The 20,266-nt window shown below is 37.8% G+C and overlaps 1 protein-coding gene across 1 annotated transcript in view; it reads left to right on the top strand.

Moving 5' to 3' along the window:
• The window catches only part of PPP3R1 (protein phosphatase 3 regulatory subunit B, alpha), a 37,783-nt gene that overhangs the window by 3,433 nt on the left and 14,084 nt on the right, over positions 1-20,266 (top strand). Inside the window, exon 2 of the mRNA XM_040058009.2 lies at positions 19,934-19,973. Coding sequence (XP_039913943.1) covers positions 19,934-19,973 — 40 coding nt within the window. The remainder of the gene's footprint in view (positions 1-19,933; positions 19,974-20,266) is intronic.

Genomic DNA, 20,266 nt, shown 5'->3' with positions numbered 1-20,266 from the left:
CCCTGCTCGGGCAGGGTCATCCTGCAGCACATTGCACAGGGTTGTGTCCAGATGGCTCTGGAATATCTCCAGTGAGGGAGACTCCACACCCTCTCTGAGTGATCTGTTCCATGTGCGGTCACTGCACAGTAAAGAAGTTCTTCCTCATGCTGAGGTGGAAATCCTGAGCGTTAGAACTTTCCTGCCCATTGCCTCTTGTCCTATTGCTCAGCATGACCACGACCATCCTTTTGGAAACTCCCTTCAGATACTGAGACGCATTGATGGCTCCCTCAGCCTTTCCTTGTTAACAAAGTCTCTTAATCTGGGTGCTGAATTGGTGCTTACCTGGCAGTGCTAGAGAAGAAATAGCTTTTTTTTTTTTTTTTACTTGTAGATATGCTTGATAGTGTTGTTCTGCTGTAATTTATAAATTATTCTCAAATAAGATTTTTTGATATTGCTTTGATTTTTTTTCTTCTAGTTTGAAAAATTGTTTTGCTTTCCCTTCCCTTTTTTACTGCCTGTATTTAGCTGTGTTTCACTAAAAAAAAAAAATTGTATCCTCTCCTAAAACATTTTAAATCTGAATAGTAGTTGAGTGTAAAATTCTGTTGGTTTGGCTCCATGATCTCGGAGGTCTTTTCCAACCTGATTCCGTGATTCTAAAGACTTTGATTTAACTGTCTGAAATGATGACCAAACCCACTTTTTTGTAATTTGAGCTAATAAATGACTCCTTGAAAGCAATTTGCTCTCAATTTCCTTGCCCCTCCCCTTCCCTGCCAAGCCTGTTCTCCCTTCTCTGTGTAATATCATTTGTCAAGTTGTAATTGGGAGAAGAATTACACAGCACTGTTCCTTGTTCATTGGCAGGCAGTTCATATAGTGGCACTTCCCTCAGTTTTCTATCCTTGTTTTCTTCTGGACTGTATGTTTTCCTGAGCTTGTTTGTTCCTTAATGTTCCTTACAGAAGCACCGTGGGGGTAAGGGGGACTGTTTCCATACTTCCTACATGCTATTTCTTTGCCAGAATCAGCAGAAACGCAGAGGGTGCTGCTGTGTGATGTCCTTGTCATGATCCAACTCTTCTGCTGCTGGAGGAGCCAGCACTGTGAGGATGGGGCGGTGAAAATTGTAGTGGTGGGGAGGGAATGATGACAGGCAAATGTCAGCATAAAAAGAGGAGTAAAAAGTGCTTGTGCTTGAAGATTCTGCATTTGGAATCCTCTGAGCAGGATCCCATTAGAAAATAAGCATCTTGTTTGACTTGCAGGCCTATGTTAATTAAAATACAGAAAGGTTGGAACTCCTGAGGCAGTTGAAATTTTATTGGCTGACATGATTATATAAATTACTTAAATATGTTCTTTCTTTCCCAAAGACTGTAAGAATTTAACTCTCTGTGCTCTTGTGAAGCTGTAAATATTGCCCTTGTTCTGCAAATGGAACAGGTCGAAGTCATGGCAGGGTAATAAATTTATGCAAGGTCCTTGTTGTTGTTTAGAAGTCAGCATTAGTATGTGATATTGGAAATGTGTGTGTGCAGCTTTGAAAATAAATACGTCTAAATCGAATTAACTGTTGCAAATTTAGGGGTCTTGGGATTTGGAGTTAAAATGCAGCCGCTAGAAAATGTGCTGGGCACTGTCCATTGGGTTTAGGGAATGTGACGGTGTTCCCTGGTCACGGGCTGCCTTCTTCCAACATCTTTGTAACAGTGTTTTTAACCACTTCAAGTGACTGCTTTTTGTGATCAGAGCTGGGGATAGGCCTTTAATATCCTGCAAAAGCTACTCTGTTTTGTAGTTGTCAGTGGCCTGAAGTAATCTTGACACCAGCAGTGTCAGCAAGATCAGCTACAGAGATTGCCTTAATGTGCTGGATGAAGTGGGAAAGTCTTGGACACGAACCAACATCTTTTAATCTGTAATAGATAAATCTTTTGGTATACCAGTTCAAGTATTCTGGGAAAGTCCAGGACTAGAAGCAATATATTCTGCTTGGTGTACGATGTAGCTAGATCTTTTTGGTCACTGTATGAAATACCGTATTTAGTAATACTGAGATGAGTTTAAGCAGCTTCAACTACATCTTGTCTTTTTATTCAGGTCTTACATACGTAATTTAAATGGCAAAAGTCTGTGGAGAGTTGGGTTTTTTTTAAGTTTCAGGTGTGTCTAAGAGTAAAACCCCCATTTTTCAAGTGAAGTAATTTCCGGAGTGTCATTTCTTCTTGATTTTGACATTTTGTGTAGCTTTAAGATTTTAATTTGGTAGCTATACTTTATTAGGCTTTTTCCATATAGACCTTGTTTTCTATGTTGCTACAAGCAGTTTAACTGCTTGGGCAAAACTGTGCTGATGGTACAAAACAGGCTGGAGACTATATCTGACTCACTTGTAACTTGACAGTCATTTGGCCCTGCTATTGATACTCCCTTCCACAATTAAGGAAGAAATCTGGTGATATAAATAATCCTTAACTGCATTAAAGAAGTCTTGGAAACCCGTTAAATGCGTTGGATTGAAGGCAGCAATTTCTTACGAACTGCCAATAAAAATCTTGGCTTCCGAGCTGTAAACAGGTTGTGTCAGTTAGTGAATATTTGCAAAGTCAGTGTTGATGAACGTTTTTAAGAAAACCTAAGGCAAAGAACTGAAGCTTGAGTCATCATAAGGTTACAATAGTTTCTCACATTGCCTGAGTTAGGTAAGGCAGGAGTGAAAAAAAAAATGTAGTAAGGCATTTATGGAAGCAGTTCAGTCAGAATTTGGGAGGGGCAGGAGAGGAAGGATTGGGACAACAGATAGGATGCCCAGAAATGAAGCCCAGGATTGATTCATTTCTGGGAAGAAACCAAGCTACTGGAAAAGTGGATTCAGCTGTGACTCTCGCAAGAATACAACCCTAGGATCATCTTTAAATGCTGTGCAATGTTTTCTTCCTCTGATACATTTGTGACAAATATGGAGATCTTTTTCAACTCTTATTTTCATCAGCTGGAAACGACAGGACTGTTTTTCTACATGTTCTCTCTTGCTGCCCTGTAAGTATCTCCTCTGTATACATTTATCGGATGTTTTGGGGTTTTTTTTGTAATAAGTGGTAAAAGATAAAACCAACTGTTGTTTCACTGCCGGCTGTGTAGGTTCTGAGTAGCATCACTGAAGTTGAAAAAAGTCACTTGAATTCCCTCTGCTGAAGGACACTATGGCTAGCAGAGAGGACTTTAAAAGGAGTTGTTTGGTTTGTTGGGTTTCTTTTTCAAGAAGCTCCAAGGCTGTGCTTCAGTCCTGGGCTTGTGAAGGAGAACTCACGTACTTTGTAGGCATGATGACTGAACAGCTTTTCGGTCTTGTGTATATAAGATGTTCCCTAGGGAAGTTTGATTTAGTACTGAGCCACTGCTAACAGGCTTAGCAGTGTGGTATCTGAGCAGTCTTGGGTCAGTTTTGTTGATAATGCTAAAGTGACACTTCACAGATTTTTTTTTTTTTTAGATTAAAGCTTGATTGCATGTAGATCTGCTAACAAGTCTAGAAAAAAAGCTGTGATAAATAGGAAAACTTCTCAGCAGCAATAATAAAAATGCCAGATAAATGAATACACTTGATTTTTTATATTGACTCAAATAGACTGTATAGGCACTCTAATGACCTTTCTTCTCAGAAGTATCAAGTAAAATACTTGTTTGCTACTTATTCTTAATTTTTTTCCAGTGATTCTTATAAAAGCAGTGTTATTTTTCCTGAAACATTTTATACAAAATGCTATTTATTTTATTAGTAACACTAAGGCGTTTGCAGTAGGTACCACTGGTGTTAGGGTTTGTTTTTTTGTTGTTTTCAGACAGTGCATTGAAAAGTCAGATAAATGGAACCTGTAAAATATGAAAGGTTAGTAAGTTTGAATCTTGTGTGCTCTTAAATGTCGTAGTGCAGCTCCAGTGTTGGTGCAGCTGAGTTTTGCTAAAGGTCAGTTCTGAAAAATTCTCTTTTGAGAGGCCTTGAAAAAAAATGGGCTGGTGAGTTAAAAGGTGGCCAAATGGCCTTTTGTCGTGGGGAAACTAGTCATGTGAGTAAAAGTGACTAAAATGGAGGAGAATGACAAGATGGTGGGTTTAGATTCAGGCATTTTGTTTTAATGATGGAGTAGTAGTGTACTGCTCTATAGCAGGGGGCAGAGCAACTAAAGATTCCAGAAAATTTGGTTTTAGAGAAAGGATGGGTTTTACTAGGAGTTTAATCTACTTTCTCGAAGGTATTCTGTAGCATCTGTGCAGTGCCATAAATGTTGTGTCAAGTCAATCCTTGTTAGTTAGTTAAACACTTCATTTAAAATTACAAGTGTTCTTTGGTTTGCAGTTCATATTACAGACTGGCATGCAAATCTGTATGCATTATACTGCCTTTAAAGCTTGCAAACTGTAAATTTTTGGAAGTATGGCACACGAAGACGTAAGAAGATGGCCTCTGGTTCTGTGGATAGGTTGTGATGACAATTGTGCACAATTGTGTCAGTCTTTGTACGGTGCCTTGGGCTGGATTCTTGATTGTGAGCAACTGGTAATTATTACTGGAACTCCCTGGGGCTGTGCAGGGGTGCAGCTACTGGGCTTAGTTTGGAACCTGGAGACCCTATAAATAGCAAAATTTTTTTTTCTAACGTACATTGTGTGTACTCTTAACGGTTGCTTTTACGTACATTTACAACTTTATGTACGTTTACTACTGAAGAAAATTTACGGCTCTTCAGGACAGCTGTTTCTGGTTGTATTGTCAATTACAGCAATTGATAAGCTTTGATTTCTGTCAAGATTAAGCCATCTTCAGTGAGTGCTGTAAATCTTTTATTTAGAGATCTTAGGGATCTCTAAATCTCAATTCTCTAATGAGATTTTTGGATAATTCTTCAAACATTTGACATGAATGTTTATAAGCTACTGAAATTGGTTTGGACTTCTGATTTAATCCTTTTGAGTACCCTATTATTAGCTTGTAACAAAAGTGACAAATGTCTCTATTTGATACTCAATATTTACATTCCTGTATGTAAGAAATAAGCCAGTTCCTTCCCTGAAGAACTTAATCTAAAATATTCTTCTAAATAGCATTTGAGTATTACTCAATATAACCAACTCCTGAATGGCCATCACCTCAGTGTTAGGACAGTCAGTACTTTCTCCATGACACATATCATAAAAAGAAAACTGTTTGAAGGTTTCAAATATTCCATAGCAGGGAGGGCCTTAATTGAAAGCATTTGTGTTGTTTGTTTCTTGGTGTTTGGGTTTTTTGTTTTGTTTAGGTTTTTTTGTTTTGTTTTGTGTGTGTGTGTGTGCGTGTTTTATTACATTTCATTTTGCTTTCATTTTACTGGGAAATCTGTGATGATTGGAAGACTTTAGAAATTTGTAATGCGTTTTCAGAAAACCAATTTCTAATTTGTGGGAAATTCTTCAGTGCTGGAAATTAAGTGTTCTCTTCAGAATGGAGGCTGGTAATGCCAAGAAGACCTTTTTAGTGTTTTGTAAATTTCTGGATAATTTCAATGGATTTGGTCCCTCTGTTTTGACTCATAGTGTTGGTAGGGCCTGTTTTCAAACCTTATGATTAATTTTTATTCCTTGTGAATCCTTGAACAGCATAAACTAAACCAGAACTTGTTAAAGTGTCTCCATTTATTAGCTGACAGCTGGAAGTTCTGATTAAGTTCTATTCCTTTTGTAAAAAAGAAAAAGACAAGACTATGATTAGTGTTAACCTGATTGAGAACACCAGGATATGAACAATCTCTATATTTCAGATTCTGTTTCTATGCAACAATTCCCTTTCAGCATAGCCTGCTTCTTCCCTTGATTTGCACATCTTGCCCAGTTCTGCATCTTTGCCTCCTTGACTGTTTTCTGTTCGTGCCAGTTGGTGAAATCAAATCCCATTTTTGAACTGTCTTTTCTGTTTTGAGGTGTGTGTCATTTTCACAGTTCTTCACAATGTTCTTCGGCCTCTTTTGTGATGGATCCTGAATGACATTCTGCCTCATTTGTGATTATTTTTTTTAATTGTGCTATTTCCTCTTTCTCTCTTCTTGTTGGGCAGCCATAAGATATTTATCTCCTTTCAAACTCAGATTTCCCTTTTTGATTTCCTAAGTGGTGTTGAGCTGTTTGTAAGTTGCTTACGTGGGAAGAAGGGCTGGTGACAGCATCTTTTACATTAAGTAGCATAATGCTGTTATATGATGCAGTGTAATCTGTTAACATGAGGAAGAAATATGTTAATTACATAACATTAATGAATATATATAACAAGTTATATAATTATATATTAACAAATACAGTCATTTGAATGTTCATCACTTGCTGTGAGAGGATTACATGCTACATTTCATTTCTAGGTAAATTCTTGTCTTTCTTATTTGTCTCAGCCTAATCAGGCACAAGGATCTGTAGCCATTTCTTGCAGAAATTAGGGGTGAGATTTGTTTTCTTTGCTAGGCCTTCTGTGACTGCTGTAGCTCCTTTTCTGCTTTTTGGAAGAACCCTCTGCAAAGAGAAGTATTCTTACTCCTTTCTAATGCTTACAGCATTGCTGAAGAGTAACAGTAGGAAACTGATATAATGGTTATTGGGTTTTGTCCTGCCTGTAGAGTTCAGGTGCTCAGACATAAATATTTTCCTGGTACAAGCCAATCTAGAGGTTCAGAAACTTCAGAAGACTGAGCCATCCTTATATTTATTAATTTCTTGTATTTGGAGTATCACAACTCATATTTTTAGGAGGTAATTTTTGATTCTACAGATACTGACAGCCTTTGGGTTTTTGAAGATTACTCAAAAAGAAGTTTAAAATTGCCAGCATGGTAACAAGTCCTAAACCTTAAGTGATTATGATTTCCACAATCTACTAAACATGGTTGAAAAACAATGCAAAGTAAAGAAAGCCTATATTTCATCAATCCAGTGGCAAGAGTGCTTGACTTGGAATTATTACAGAGAATATAATTCTTTGACTGTTAATTTTGAGGGGATACTGAAATACCAGTTAACTTGGCAGAGTTTTTACAGGGATTAGTCTATAGAGCTGTTTGCTGAAGCTCCCTGGTTTTTGTTGGTGTTTTTTTGTTTTGTTTTGTTTTGTTTTATAGTAGCTTGAAATGCTGACAATTAAATTGTCCTAATTAAAAGCAGCCTCATGAGAATATAGATAGCAAATTATATTTCAATATGGCTTTAGGTCAAGTTAAAATCTTCTTGTAAAGCAATTGTTCTGTTCCTATTTATATGTAGGTCAGCCAGTGATGAAGTTGTTATTGCTTTGTGTTGAAGTGAAAGTTTGGAGCATTATCTGTTTTCTGGGAAAAAATTGTTTTATCTTCAAATTGTTGTGGAGAGAAACTGGGAGGGCTTTAATTACCTATTAAGTTTTTTACCTGCAAAAAAAAAAGAGTGTTTTGACTCTTTTGGATAGCCTTGTCCTTCTTCATTTGGCAGAGTATGATATGCTAAATAACATCCTGAGTATAATTTTAATTTCTGGTGAAAATTGTGGGACTCTGTAGTTCCTTCAGGTTCTTGGTGATGCTTGCATATTTTGATCTAATGTTTTGAATGAAGTTTTGTTCCTTTGTTCTCTGTGTTACTTTCCTTTTCCAAATCTGAAGTTGGTCTTTCACATAAATGTGACATCATTTACGGTTTGCAGTTGCTTGGATTTTCTGTGTTCACATTCACCAACAAAGGGAAAAAATCTTACCAATTAATGAAGTGATTAAATTGGAGATCATAAGTGTCTGATATCCAGTTTTTATCCATCAGTGTCCCCCCCCAAAAAAAATCAGTGTGATATGCTTTGTTTTTTTGTTTCTCTTTAATATCTTGTTAAGTGTAAGTTAATGTAATTTCTTTGTTAAGAGGTTGACTCTTAACTCTGAAAATCCCAGAACACCTGGGTCACTTGATAAAGTCTTCAGTTGCATTTTATGCTTTCTCCTGCACTCTTTAGAGCAACCTTTGCACTATATACTTCCAAAGCTGCCTTCTTTGAAATGCTCTCTGAAGCTCTACTTTTGTTATGCGTAAAGATTTCTGGTTTGTTTCAGGTTTGTGGGTGTTTTTTTTTTGTAATTTGTTATTGATGTGTCTATTGTCTTGCAGTTCATTTTTATTTTCTACCTTGTTTTGTACTTGGATCATAAATGTCCTGGACAGCATGGGCTTGGTTTTCATTTTTACTAGAGTGGGCTAGTCTGTGTAACAGCGCTGTCATGGGGTGGATTGATTGAGAAATTATACTGCAATTGTCTTTAAAGCTGGAAAGGGCAGCTGCCACGATCTCCTCTTTAGCTAAAGGAGTTGAATAAACTTCAGTTCATGTTGTAAACCTAGAAGTTTTGAAGGTGAAACCCGTGTATTAACCTAAGTGGAGCTAATAAATTATTATCTTGTAAATCTTTTTGTGACTCCTCCAGAAGCAGTGGAGGAGCAACCTATTAATCCCCGAAGACTTCCCATTGTGAACTCTTAATTGCATCAGAACTTCAATTTAGTGGTGGCAGAATTTTATTGTACCCCTACTAAAGGTTGTGTTGCTTCAGAATCCTTCTGCGAAACTCCTTTCCCTGGCTTTTTGAGACTTCATTATTCATTTATGCACTTTAAATTACAGGGTTCTGAGAATTTTTGAGAGTGATGCAAGCTTTAGAAATGTGAGTTTTGAAGTGATTGGATAAGCAGATTGGATTGTTGCCACTAAAGAGTAGCAGCTGGGGACTGCCAAAAATGAAATTGTGAAATAAACCTTAGCTCATAAAGTTAACATTTTTGTTCTTGTCACTGCTTTTCTCTCAAGTTTTATGTACAGGTTGCAAAGATTTTGCAAGTTTTTACAATGAGAACTCTTCTCGTTTTCTATGGTTTCTTATACATGTGAAGTTTTGCTTTTCTCCTTCAAATAACAAGATGAATTTGTTCGTTTTCTAAATGTGGCGCAGTCTATTCTCTGCCTTACCTAGTTTTAAAGACTCACTGTGTTCCTAGCACTGTTTATTGTCTAGCTGACATACTGCAAGCTCTGTTAGGGAGATCATAAAATGGAACAGAAAATGTGAATAGTCTCACATACTACAGATGGAACAATTGAGTTAAGTTTATGGTAATCTAGTTATCCTTTAGGTTTTTATTATGTCTACATCAAACTTGTGTGAGATGATTTGGGGAAATACATACATACCAAGTAAATGTTATTATCAGTGTACGCTCTGACCTCATGGCTTCTTTTGTCCTCCAAATTCAGGAAAAGGACTTTGCAATAAAACTGCTTTTATCTTTGATCATTCTTTCTTTTTAAGCAATTTAACAAACTGCTCTTTTTTGTTTCTGCTGGGTCTGTATGTCTCATTCTGTCTTGGGTGACTTTTTTTTTTTTCCCCCTGGGAGATGCTGCAGGTGAGTAATTAGTGTTTGTCTGCATGATCTATGATTAAATCAGATCTATGATTAAACTAAGTACTTTATCATACCTTCAAGATCATGCAAGTCTAGATTTTTGTTGGAAGCTGAGCAAGTGTAACTGAGGTTAGCTAGGGAATGCTGTGGGATCGATGTGTATGAATATATATCACGTAATCCCTACAGTAAGTGGACAAACTTTACAGATTGCTTTTCAGTCCTGAACACTTGAAATTCAAAACATTAAAATTTAAAATAAGTGGTTTTATCCTATTTGAATAGATGCACTTTTTGTTGTTATGTTTCCCTTGATAAAGCCAAATGGTGTATTAAAGGCTGAATCCTCCCATAAATTACACTCTTCATTCCTTTAGTTTTTCTGTCTGGTAGAGGCTTTGGCAACAGGAGCCATCTCTAATTTCGGGTTTAGTTTGTGCTCCATTGCTTTAGGGCTTCCCTGTGATATCCTAGAATAGTTACTTGACTGTGGTGGCCCTAAGCCATTAATATCTCACAGTGGAGGAGACCCGTGGACAGTGAGGGGTTTAAATAAAGCGTAGCAGAAGTTACTGGCCAACTGCCAGCCAGGGGACAAGTGGCTTCCCTTAAAATGACTGATGAAGCTTGAGCAGAGACATGACTGGATTAGATGGTGACTAAGGAGTAAACTGTGGGCTTTTCCTAGGACTTGGACAGTCTTTCTTGCCTCCTATATCCAGAAAAGGGGATGCGGGAAAAAAGGGAAAAGATAGAACCTAACATACGTGCAAGAGGGGAGAGTCTTCTAAAGAATCATCACTTTGTTATGAGCAGATGGAGTAAATGTATCCAAAATAAGTTTGGTTGGTCGGTTTTTAATAAGACTTCATTTTTTTTAATGTGGCAGAGGGAACTATAACACTCGGCATACTTGAAAGAAGCAATGCCAGAATGCTGTAACAGCTTTAACCTGACTTGATCTCTACTGTAATCCCAAATCCACCAATCCCCTTTGCCTTGGTTCATTATCTCTGATGTATGCAATTTAAACATGTTGAAGAATTAGGTATTAATCTTTTTTTGAGTTCCTTCAGTACTGATGGTCACAGAGTATTTTCTTGAGAGGCAGGATTAAAAGTTTAGGCTGCTTTGGGGGTAACGCATTTAAAACTTGAAATCATCTTTCAAAGGTAAGTTAAAAGAAGCTGTATTTGGTTTTGTGGTTTTGTTGCAGCCTTCCTTGATGTTTGCTGTTGATTAGTATTCAGGTGAGGCAGTGAGTTAGAATATTAACAACAGCTGTAAGAGCTGCCTTTTGTACCTTCATGGTTTCACCTTTAAGATCATACCTAAAAATTGAGCACCAATACAAATTCAGTTGTTTTTATCAGATTTCTGGTAAACTTTACAAGGAATGTGACTCAGTGCCCACTAAAAGTTACTATGAATTTTCAAGGGATGATGATTGGCAGGTGTAGGGGAGAGCATAGTTTATGCTGTAGTGCCTAAATGGAAGTTATATCCAAACATGAAGAGTATGTTGGCTGGCTTACATCACTGGTTTTACACTGCTGCGTGGAATTGTAACAGACATGCTCTGGAGTTGTGGCTGTGTTATGCTAGATAGTTGTAGCCTCTTGGAAATTGTGCCTGCCAGAAAATGGAACATGCTTCTTCTACCTATTTAAAGGAAACCTTAAATTGATTGGACAGCAATGTGTGAGCTAAATATAATTGTAAGATTTCATTTTAATCCCAAATGAAACACGTAGGTCTTTCCAGCCCTTCCAGATTATTTTTTTCAAAGAGAAAAGATTATTAGACTTCTAAAGCATTTGCCACTTTGTTTGTTACATTATCTGGGCCATTGAATATGTGCTTCCTGTTTTTTCGACTTACGTAGAACCAACTTTGGAATAATACTTGTGTTTGTGAATATATCCCCTTTATCTCTGTGTTCTTATGGAGCTGTTCATAGCTCAAAGGAAGGTACAAAATAATCAAAGTATTATTAAGGTTGGAAAAGAACTCCAAGATCATCAAGTCCAGCTTTTGAATGGTTGCTATCATGCCCACTAAACTGGAAAAGTGGCACGTCCGCTTGTTTTTTTGAACACTTCCTGGTTTGCTGACTCCACCACAGCCCTGGGTAGCCTGTTCCAATATTTAACCACACTCCTGGTGAAGAAATTTTTCCAACATGAACCTTCTTGGTGCAACTTGAAGCAGTTCTCCTCGTCCTTGTCCTAGTTGCCTGGGAGCTGAACCTCACCTGGCTACAGGCTCCTTTCAGGGAGTTGTAATGAGGCAAAGTCACCTCTGAACCTCCTTTTACCCCACCTAAACATCCCCAGCTTCCTCAGCTGCTCTTCATGGAACATGGTTCCAAACTTTCTCTGGACTTGCTCCAGCACCTCAGTGTCTTTTTGAAAGGAGGGCTCCAGAACTGGATGTAGGTTCTGAGGTGTCACTAGTGCCAAGTACAGGGGAGGAATGTCGTTCCTGGTCCTGCTGGCCACACTGTTCCTGATCCAGCCAGGATGGGCACACACTGGCTTGTGTTCAACTGCTGTCAGTCAACACCACCGTGTAATTTTCCGCTGGGCCACTTTCCAGCTACTTTCCCCCCAGGCTGTGGTGCCGTCTGGGGTTGTGACCCAAGGGCAGGACCTGGCACTTCACCTTGTTGGACTCACACCATTGGCCTCGGCCCATTGATCCAGCCTGTCCAGATCCCTCTGCAGAGCCTTCCTAGTCTCCAGCAGAACAAACTCCCATAGTGTCATCTGCAGAATGACTGAGAGAACCCTGGATCCTCTTATGCAGATCTTCAACAAAGGTATTTTAAATATGACCTGCCCCAAACGGAGCCCTGGGGAGCTGGTGCGAGCTTCCAGCTGAATGCAGCTCCATTCATCACCACTCTTGGCTTGGCCATCCTGGGAGTTTTTTCACCCAGTGAACTCCTGGCCCATCTGAGCTGCGCGCAGACAGTTCCTCCAAGAGACTGCTGTGAAGGACAAGTGTCAAAGGCTTTCCTAAAGTGCAGTAGATGACATCTCAGCTTTTCCTTCAGCTGCTAAGTGGGACACCTTGCCAGAGAAGGAATGAGGTTGGTCCAGCAGAGCCTGCCTTGCATGAACCCAGGCTGACTGGGACTCGTAGACACTGATTGCTCGGGTTGTCCTGCATGCGCTGTGTGATTGCACCCAAGATAATCTAAATACTAACAATTTAAGGCCAGTTCAGAAATTTCATGGTTTGCTTTTGTAGCTGTATCTTCAGGGATCCAGGAGAAAATAACTATAATATGGTGCTGCAATATGCATCTTGTTGCTTGTTGATTAAAGAATTAAAGAAACAAGTGGTGGATACACTTCCATAAAAATACTGTTCATTCTTTTGCATATAGACTACTGAAAGATTTGTTTGGTAAAGAAATACCAAAATTATTTCTTTCATGACTTGTGCCATTCTGTGAATTCAATATATGTTACTAGTTCTAGCTGTTAGAGTTGTGTTCATAATAAGAGTTACTGATGTTAATGCCAAGTTTTACTCAGAGAAGTGCAACTCTTACATACCAGTTGAATGCCCAAGTCCTTTACTGTCGCACTTGTTGTCTGTGCTACTTACCTGGTACAATTATTGCTGGTTCCCTGTTTCCTTGTCTTTTTTTTCTTATTTATTTACTTTACTTTAATCCTTGACTTTTCTGTATAACCTATAAGAATTTGTTGCTTGTTAGTATCCTCTTAAATTCCTTCTGTTGCGCACGTGGACAACTGAAGGCTCACACTGAAGGGTAGCAAGATGCCCAGATTTGACAGTCCAGTGGCAGAAAATATATTGGATTTTTGGATAGCCAAGGTAATGGCTATGGAATGGAATTCGGTTATAACAATGAATGGAACGAACATAAGCAGAGCTGGGGTGTTGAAAATTGTACTGTAGTCATGAAGGCTCAATTGTCAAATAAATTTGAGCTGGATTCAGCTTGGCAGTCTTGGATCTTAAACCACTGTCATACTGTCCTAGCTTCAGGTAGACTGCATTTGTTGGTGACCTGAAAACATAATGCAAGATTGCTGGCAGTAAGCTAGACTACACTCACCAGATACTTAATTTTTGAACTTTTTGAATGTGAGGTGGGTGTCACCTCACACGAATTTTTATATATTTCTTTAATTCCTACTTTAGGACATGATCTTAGAAAACAGGCTGAGAATTTGGGGTCAGCAGTGAAACTGTCACTGCTCTTAAGTTGCTTGAACTTCCACAAGCCTTCTTATTCAGTGTCTTCTAATTTCTTGGCTTTGCTTCATTTTTGCATTGGAAAATCTAACTCAACATTAGTACGAATGTAAGAACACCAGAGGTAGATTTATTTTCTTTGAGTAGGAGAACTGCTAATTCAGGAAGGAAGTATTCAGGAGAGCTGCACTCTCTTTGCCTGGATTACTTCTGAGCGAAGCAGGTACTTAGTAATTCTTTGCGTTAAACAGTACAGAAGTCACCAGGTTGTTATAAATGTTACTTTCTAAATTTTGGCAGTTAGTCTGCACTATTACCAGTTCTTCAGTTAAGTCTTATTTTCAGGTAACTGTTTGGATTTTCAAATTTTAGGTGGATTTATTTACTGCCTACAATAAAAAATGTAAAAGGTGACTTAATTACTCCAAGTCAGAGCACAAAAGCCAAATTCCCTCGTGATCTTATCTATAACATTTCCTTTACAAGTTTCCTTTTGCAGTGTATAAATTGGATATTCCTGTTAAATAGAAGATAATCAGTGACGTATTTTTCTTCATTCCTCTTGGACTGATACAACGTTTTTATGTTGAGTTTATTCAAGGGGTTTTGAGTTTATTTCTTCTTCTCATTGAATTTAACAAAAAAGGCTGAGTGCAAGTATATTCATACTCTTTCTGAACATGGTAGATTAAAGTAGATTATTTTTCTTTTCTTGTTTTAAGCTGTAGTTTTTGTGGTGTCTACAAAAACTTTGTGTGTCTTTCATCTGCTCTCTGGTAAACTCCTTTTAGTGTTTAATTCTCTTGTAAGTTCCGTATAAAATGTATAAATTACAAAAGGTGAGATCTTGCATATTTTTGTAACCAACATTTAATTCAGAAATTCAAATAATAAAGTGGCTTCAAGCTTCTTGGGGTCTGTGTGAAATTTATTTTAAACCACTGTAGATGTGTCTATGTGGCATGTTCTATTCATGCAGAAGTTTTTAGAGCCTTCAAAACACTTACCATAATTTTTAGTTTGCCTTCTTGCCTGCTGTTTGTTGATGAGGAATACCAGCCTCTGACAGCCAAAGCTCTAGTGGTTTGTTAAACAATGATCGTTAAAAAAAAACAAAAAAAAAAACAACCAAATCAAACTTCTTTTCACCAAGCAGTTCCTCACTGTTAAAGCTTTATGAAAGTGACAGTACGTGGAAAATGGGCTCGAAGGAGGAGGAAGAATTCTCTGCAACAGGTAATTGTCATCAATCATTCATTCTGGTGGTATGGAGAAGAATGAGAAAAGAACAGAGAGGCATTTTGTGTGTTTGTGGAACAGGGAGAAGGGTTTTACGTGTGGGCTCTTAAATGCCAGCTGCTTCCATCTTTCTTTTCAATGCTCCCACTCTTTTGAGTTGTAGTAGGGGATGATGGAAAACAGCTTTTTTGTGTAACTTAAGAATTGAAATTGGCTATCTTGGTAGTGCATAGTTCTGGTCCCCAGCTGACACGGCTTGGAGTGTTTCACGCTGAGGTTTCTTGCTTTTGCTAGCAGGGGTAATTAATAGTATAGAAGATATAGGAGCAGATGCAAGAAGCACAGCATGCAGTGTGTTGCCAACACCCCAAGAGGTGCCTTTGCATCAAAAACACAAATGCAGGAACATCTAGTGCAGAGGTGGAACAGCCAGTGCTGTGGCAAGGCGGTTTGCATATTTAAGGCAATTTACAAGGATGAACACGTTGCTTTGTATGCTGCTGCAGAAGGTAGTAAATCTTGGACAACTACACCTGTATGTGTACTAAACAGGTCAGGAGAGCATTCTTGCCCCTTGTTGAATTAACTGCCTGGCTGCAGAAACAAATCAGAATCTTTGAAAGACCCAAATGTTTTAAACTGTCCGGGAATTAATTTCCTTTTGTAGTGACTCACATACCCCCTACCCTCTTTGGAGGACTAAATTTGAGATTAGTCCTAAGTTGAAATTGTGGCTTGCTGACATTTAAACACATCTCTGCTTTTATAAAAGCAGAAAACTAATTGAGGGCTGATGCTGTAATTTAGCTCTCTGAACTATTTACAAAAAGGTGCACACCATGCAGGAAAGTAATGCATAATCAGATCTAGAAACATTGTTCTACTAATTTATGCTGAAGAACTGCTTTGCAGTGTTATATCTGTGTACAGGCTGTTTTGTATAAACAACTGCAGCTAAGAATTGAAATTCTGTTGCTAATTTTGCTAATTGCTAATTTCCTTTTTTTTTATTTTCTATCCACAGCTCTTCATGTCTTTTGCTAAGAGGAAACTTGTCAAGATAATTGCCTTTACTGTTGTACCTTGGAGCAGCATGTACAAAACTGATCTTAAGAAGAAACAGCGATTAGTATTTGAAATAATTACCAGGAAAAAAACACCAGGAAGGATATATATATATATATATATATTTAATAATTTACAGAATGACTGAAGTCCATTAAGAGGTTGTTCTTACCCAGTAAAAAGGCTCAGCTGCTGAAAGGAGAAAAGAACACTCAGTAGAAAACTGCAAAACCCACTTTTGTTCTTGAAGGAACACATTGCGTGTCATGTCAGCTCCTTTAGTGATGTGTTTTGACTTCTCTCTAGGAAACTGGTATTTCTGCAGCATTCAGAATTGGGTCAGCCTTCAGTTAGCAGATTTTGGACTTTTCCCTTATCTGTAATTATTTCTGTCAACAAGTCATGATTTTGTGGCTGTTTAACTGGGAATTAACTCGTGGGCTTCTAATAGCATTTAAGAAAATTTTCAGGACTATTCGAAAAGGATAAGGATATTCAAAGTATCTGTAGTATTTTCAGCTGCTTTTTCTGCTGGTGCAGCTTGAGAGAGAGTTCCAGCAGTCTGGTAGCAATACCCAGCTGAGGAAGGCATGGTTTTACACGGGGTGTAGGTGCCAAGTAAATCTCTTGTGGGGTGTCTGTAAAAGCTGCATTTCTTCAACAGACCATGTGTCACTGGTTTCTAAATGTGCTGATGTAGTATATATAAGAAGGTATTCTCATTTTTTGTGAGGTATACTAAATATATATCTGGCAGGAAGCACTAATATTATAATGAGGTTTTAAAATTGACAATCTTATGCTGTGTCAGAACCTTATTAGTCTACAGATGCATTTGTATAAATTAACTTTTCTGTCAGAGACGAAATTACATATTTGGAGTTCTACACTGGCTTTGGTCTTTATAGATTAGTATAATTTAAAACTGTAAAATAAAGTGTAAATGCAGTGTTATTTTAATGAATAAGGTGTATAATTCTAGTGATCTTTTGCAGTAGCTCCAATTTTCTGTTAATGCATTCAATCACAGAATATATTTCACCTCATCTGGTGTTAAAATTAGGTAATTCTTTGCATTAAAACTGTACAGATGAAAACGTGTATCCAGTTTCTTTCCCTTTCCTTAGAGGGTTTATTTGATACTTAGTGATGTCTCGTAGCTGTGCTTCCCTCCCTGCTTTTTTTCTGAACACATGAACGTAGATAGAGCTTTAGACCTTCCATTTTACTTACTGCCTGCCTATTCTTAAACAATCCTCGCTTCTTAAGCAAGAAGAGTATTCAGCCTACTTAGTGCTTGTGTTTTGGGGTTTATCTCCTGTCTCAGAGCATACACACGAAATACTCGTTTTATTTGGGGACAAGTAAGCAATCTTCTTGTACTGCTGCTCTTGGAATATGATAAAAAATGCCTGCTCCTGCGACCAAATCATTCCTCTTAATCTCTGAAGATCAAGGCTTTGGTAGAGAGCACCGTCCTTGCGTTTGTTCAGGTCACAGCAGTGCAAACGGGAATTTTGGCTCGAGTAATTCAGATGTTTATTTGCATCAAACTCCCCCTCCCAAGATCCTTTTAAGTCTTACCAGAATTATGGATTCTTCTGTGAAGATAAATATCCAACACATCAATAACAGGTAACTACTTCTTGAAATACTTTACTTAAATACTATGTGGAAAATGTTGAATAATCACGTAATTTTTACATTGTCATTTACTGGATTTTTCTCTCGTTTTAGATAGCCAAGATCCAGTCCTGGATAGGTAAGTATTCTGAACAATTTTTTTAGCAGTAACTGTTTCAAAGAAAGGCTAAGCTGAAGTTTATTCACTTTTTTCTCTCGTCTCCAAATATTTTTTAGGCTACTCCATGTAGATAACTTGCTTATGACTTAGCATGTGCATTTAAATGCATAGTAAGGGTCCTTATAAACATTATACTTACTCAGTTTATGAACTAAAAACAGTTACTCTCACTTTTTCATTCTCTCCTGCTCAGTTTTCAGAAGAAGCATTTTATGTTTATTTAGGCATATTGATTTTTGGTAGCCTGTACCAGAAATTAATTTTCTCCCAAGACCTGAACAAGGATGTAAATGCTCAGAATAGTAGTAGTTAAGATTGTATATTTGTGTGCACGTGCGTAAATGCACTGGTTTTAATTCAACTTTCTCCTTTAATTTGCAGCCTTCCAGTCTGGTGTTTTTCTTGCCTCTTCATGACCTCGTGTCTTGAGCAGCCTAGCTGGATCCCCTGGTTCCTGTTTCTTCTTGTTTCAAAATTCTGCTTTTCTGCCGTTTTAGATTCCCTTCCCTTTTACATTCACATGCATACACTAGCCTTTTGCTGCCTGGTTTGGTCTTTGCTGTTTATCCTAAGACTTTGGTTGGGTTCCAGTGCAATATTTTCCACGTGGCACTGCTCTTCTGGATTCCCTGCCATAGTGCAATTTAGTTTGTCGGAAGAACATCCCTGATGTGGTTTTTAGTGGCCTGATGGTCCTCACCTACATTTCTGTTCTGCTGCCTTGTCTTGCTCTTAGTAGACACTGGAGAAGACATGAAGGCTGTACCTTTTGCTGCCCTACTTAGAAAGCAAATGCATGAACATTTTTTAAAGAAGCGAGAGAGCTTGTGGATTGTGGGGGATAAGCAAAGTGAAAAGCGTTCAAAGCGTTCCTGAGATTAAAAAAATGCAAACAACTCTCCTCAACAACAACAACAAATCTCCTCTTGGACATGCTTAGATTCATGAGATGTTTGTTCTGTCCTTTCTGCTCTAATTAGGAAATGCAGTTGCATTTTAGCTCTGAGGCTAAATGTAGTTCTTCTTTTTCCCCCACTTCTGCCAAGTAATCTCTATTTCTGTTCAATTTTGTATCATTTTGATGAGCCTTTCTTCGCAAGTGCTCAGCTCTGGAATCCCTTACGCTCCACACCATAAGAGAAATGCTGCTGAATTGATTATCTTAGACTCACCCGAAATACGTTTTGTTTTCTTGTGTAACGCTCTCCCTTAAGAACATGTGTTTTGAAAGTGCTCATGAATCTCTTCAGTTACCTGGCTGTTCCTTTGCTAAGGGGTTCAGAAAAGTCACTAAGCATGTGCATATTGTGATCTCTGGCTCAAAGTGAGGCATTGTCAGGCAAAATACCAGGTTTTAGCGGTTTTTTGGCGTCCATATTGCAGTAGTTCATGTTGATTTCCATGTGTGTAAATTTCAAGTGCTGGTACCCTCAAAGTTTTAAGTTTTTTGTGTGATTTCCGTGTTGTGTAGCAAGGATTTGAATTTAGTTTGACTTTCCATTCAGTTACGAAGCAGGAACATATTAGCATAGTACATTACAAAAATATTTAAATGTCAAGCTGTTACATCTGAGTTTCTGGTTATGTCAAACTTTTTTTGCATAAAAGAAGTTGCTTTGTGGATTGCTGTGTGAATTGCTTTGTGAATCCTTTTTGGGGGGAGTGGGCAGGTGGTTGAGGGAAGAAAACTCGATACAGCTTTCTTATGCAAACTGAGTAAGATTTGTCATCGGAATTCATAAGGACGTGTCTGTTTCTGCACATGAAATAAAATGGTAAAGCGGGTTCTGCGAAGTTTTGAAATTAAATATTTTTAACTTGAAAAGTAGCATTTGTTCAATATATAAGTAGTGAGTTTGTTTTTCTGGGTTTAGAATATGGAACTGAAGTTCTGGTCGTAATTATGTGAACTGACATTTTCATGGGAATTCTCATTTAAGGAGACCTCTTAAATGGTTTTATATTTCTTTGTATGTTTTGTTAACGCAGATCTATCCAAATAAAACACTCTTTATGATTGTTGGGTGTGAAATACATATTTTTAAATAACAATGTAACTTGTATTGCCTGAGATTTTTACAGTGCTGAATTTTAAATAGTTCCTCACAGCTAATTTGGGAGTAATTGCAACTTTGTTCTTTTTTTCTTGTTGTGTTTCAGGGAAATGAGGCAAGCTACCCTTTGGAAATGTGCTCGCACTGTAAGTTTTTTTTTAATTGCTACACTGTATTGTTACAGAAGTGAATTTTGTTTGGGGGTTGGTTGATAGCTACAGTTTCCATGTATGTTACGCAGTTTATATACTAACCAGAAGAGTAAAATTAAAAGGTTAAAAATTACCTTTGAAAATAATACAGCTTTTGCTGTTAAGTTGTAAAATCAAAAATCAGTCCCCCTTTAAAACAAGTCTCTTTAAGTTTTGAGGGTTTTCTTTGAGTCTTCCATTAGAATAATAAAAAACCCCAAAACTTACAGTCTTGATGCCTGTAGGGT

This window comes from Hirundo rustica, chromosome 3, assembly GCF_015227805.2.
Source record: "Hirundo rustica isolate bHirRus1 chromosome 3, bHirRus1.pri.v3, whole genome shotgun sequence".
NCBI lineage: Eukaryota > Metazoa > Chordata > Aves > Passeriformes > Hirundinidae > Hirundo > Hirundo rustica.
This window is presented reverse-complemented; position numbering and strand designations above follow the sequence as displayed.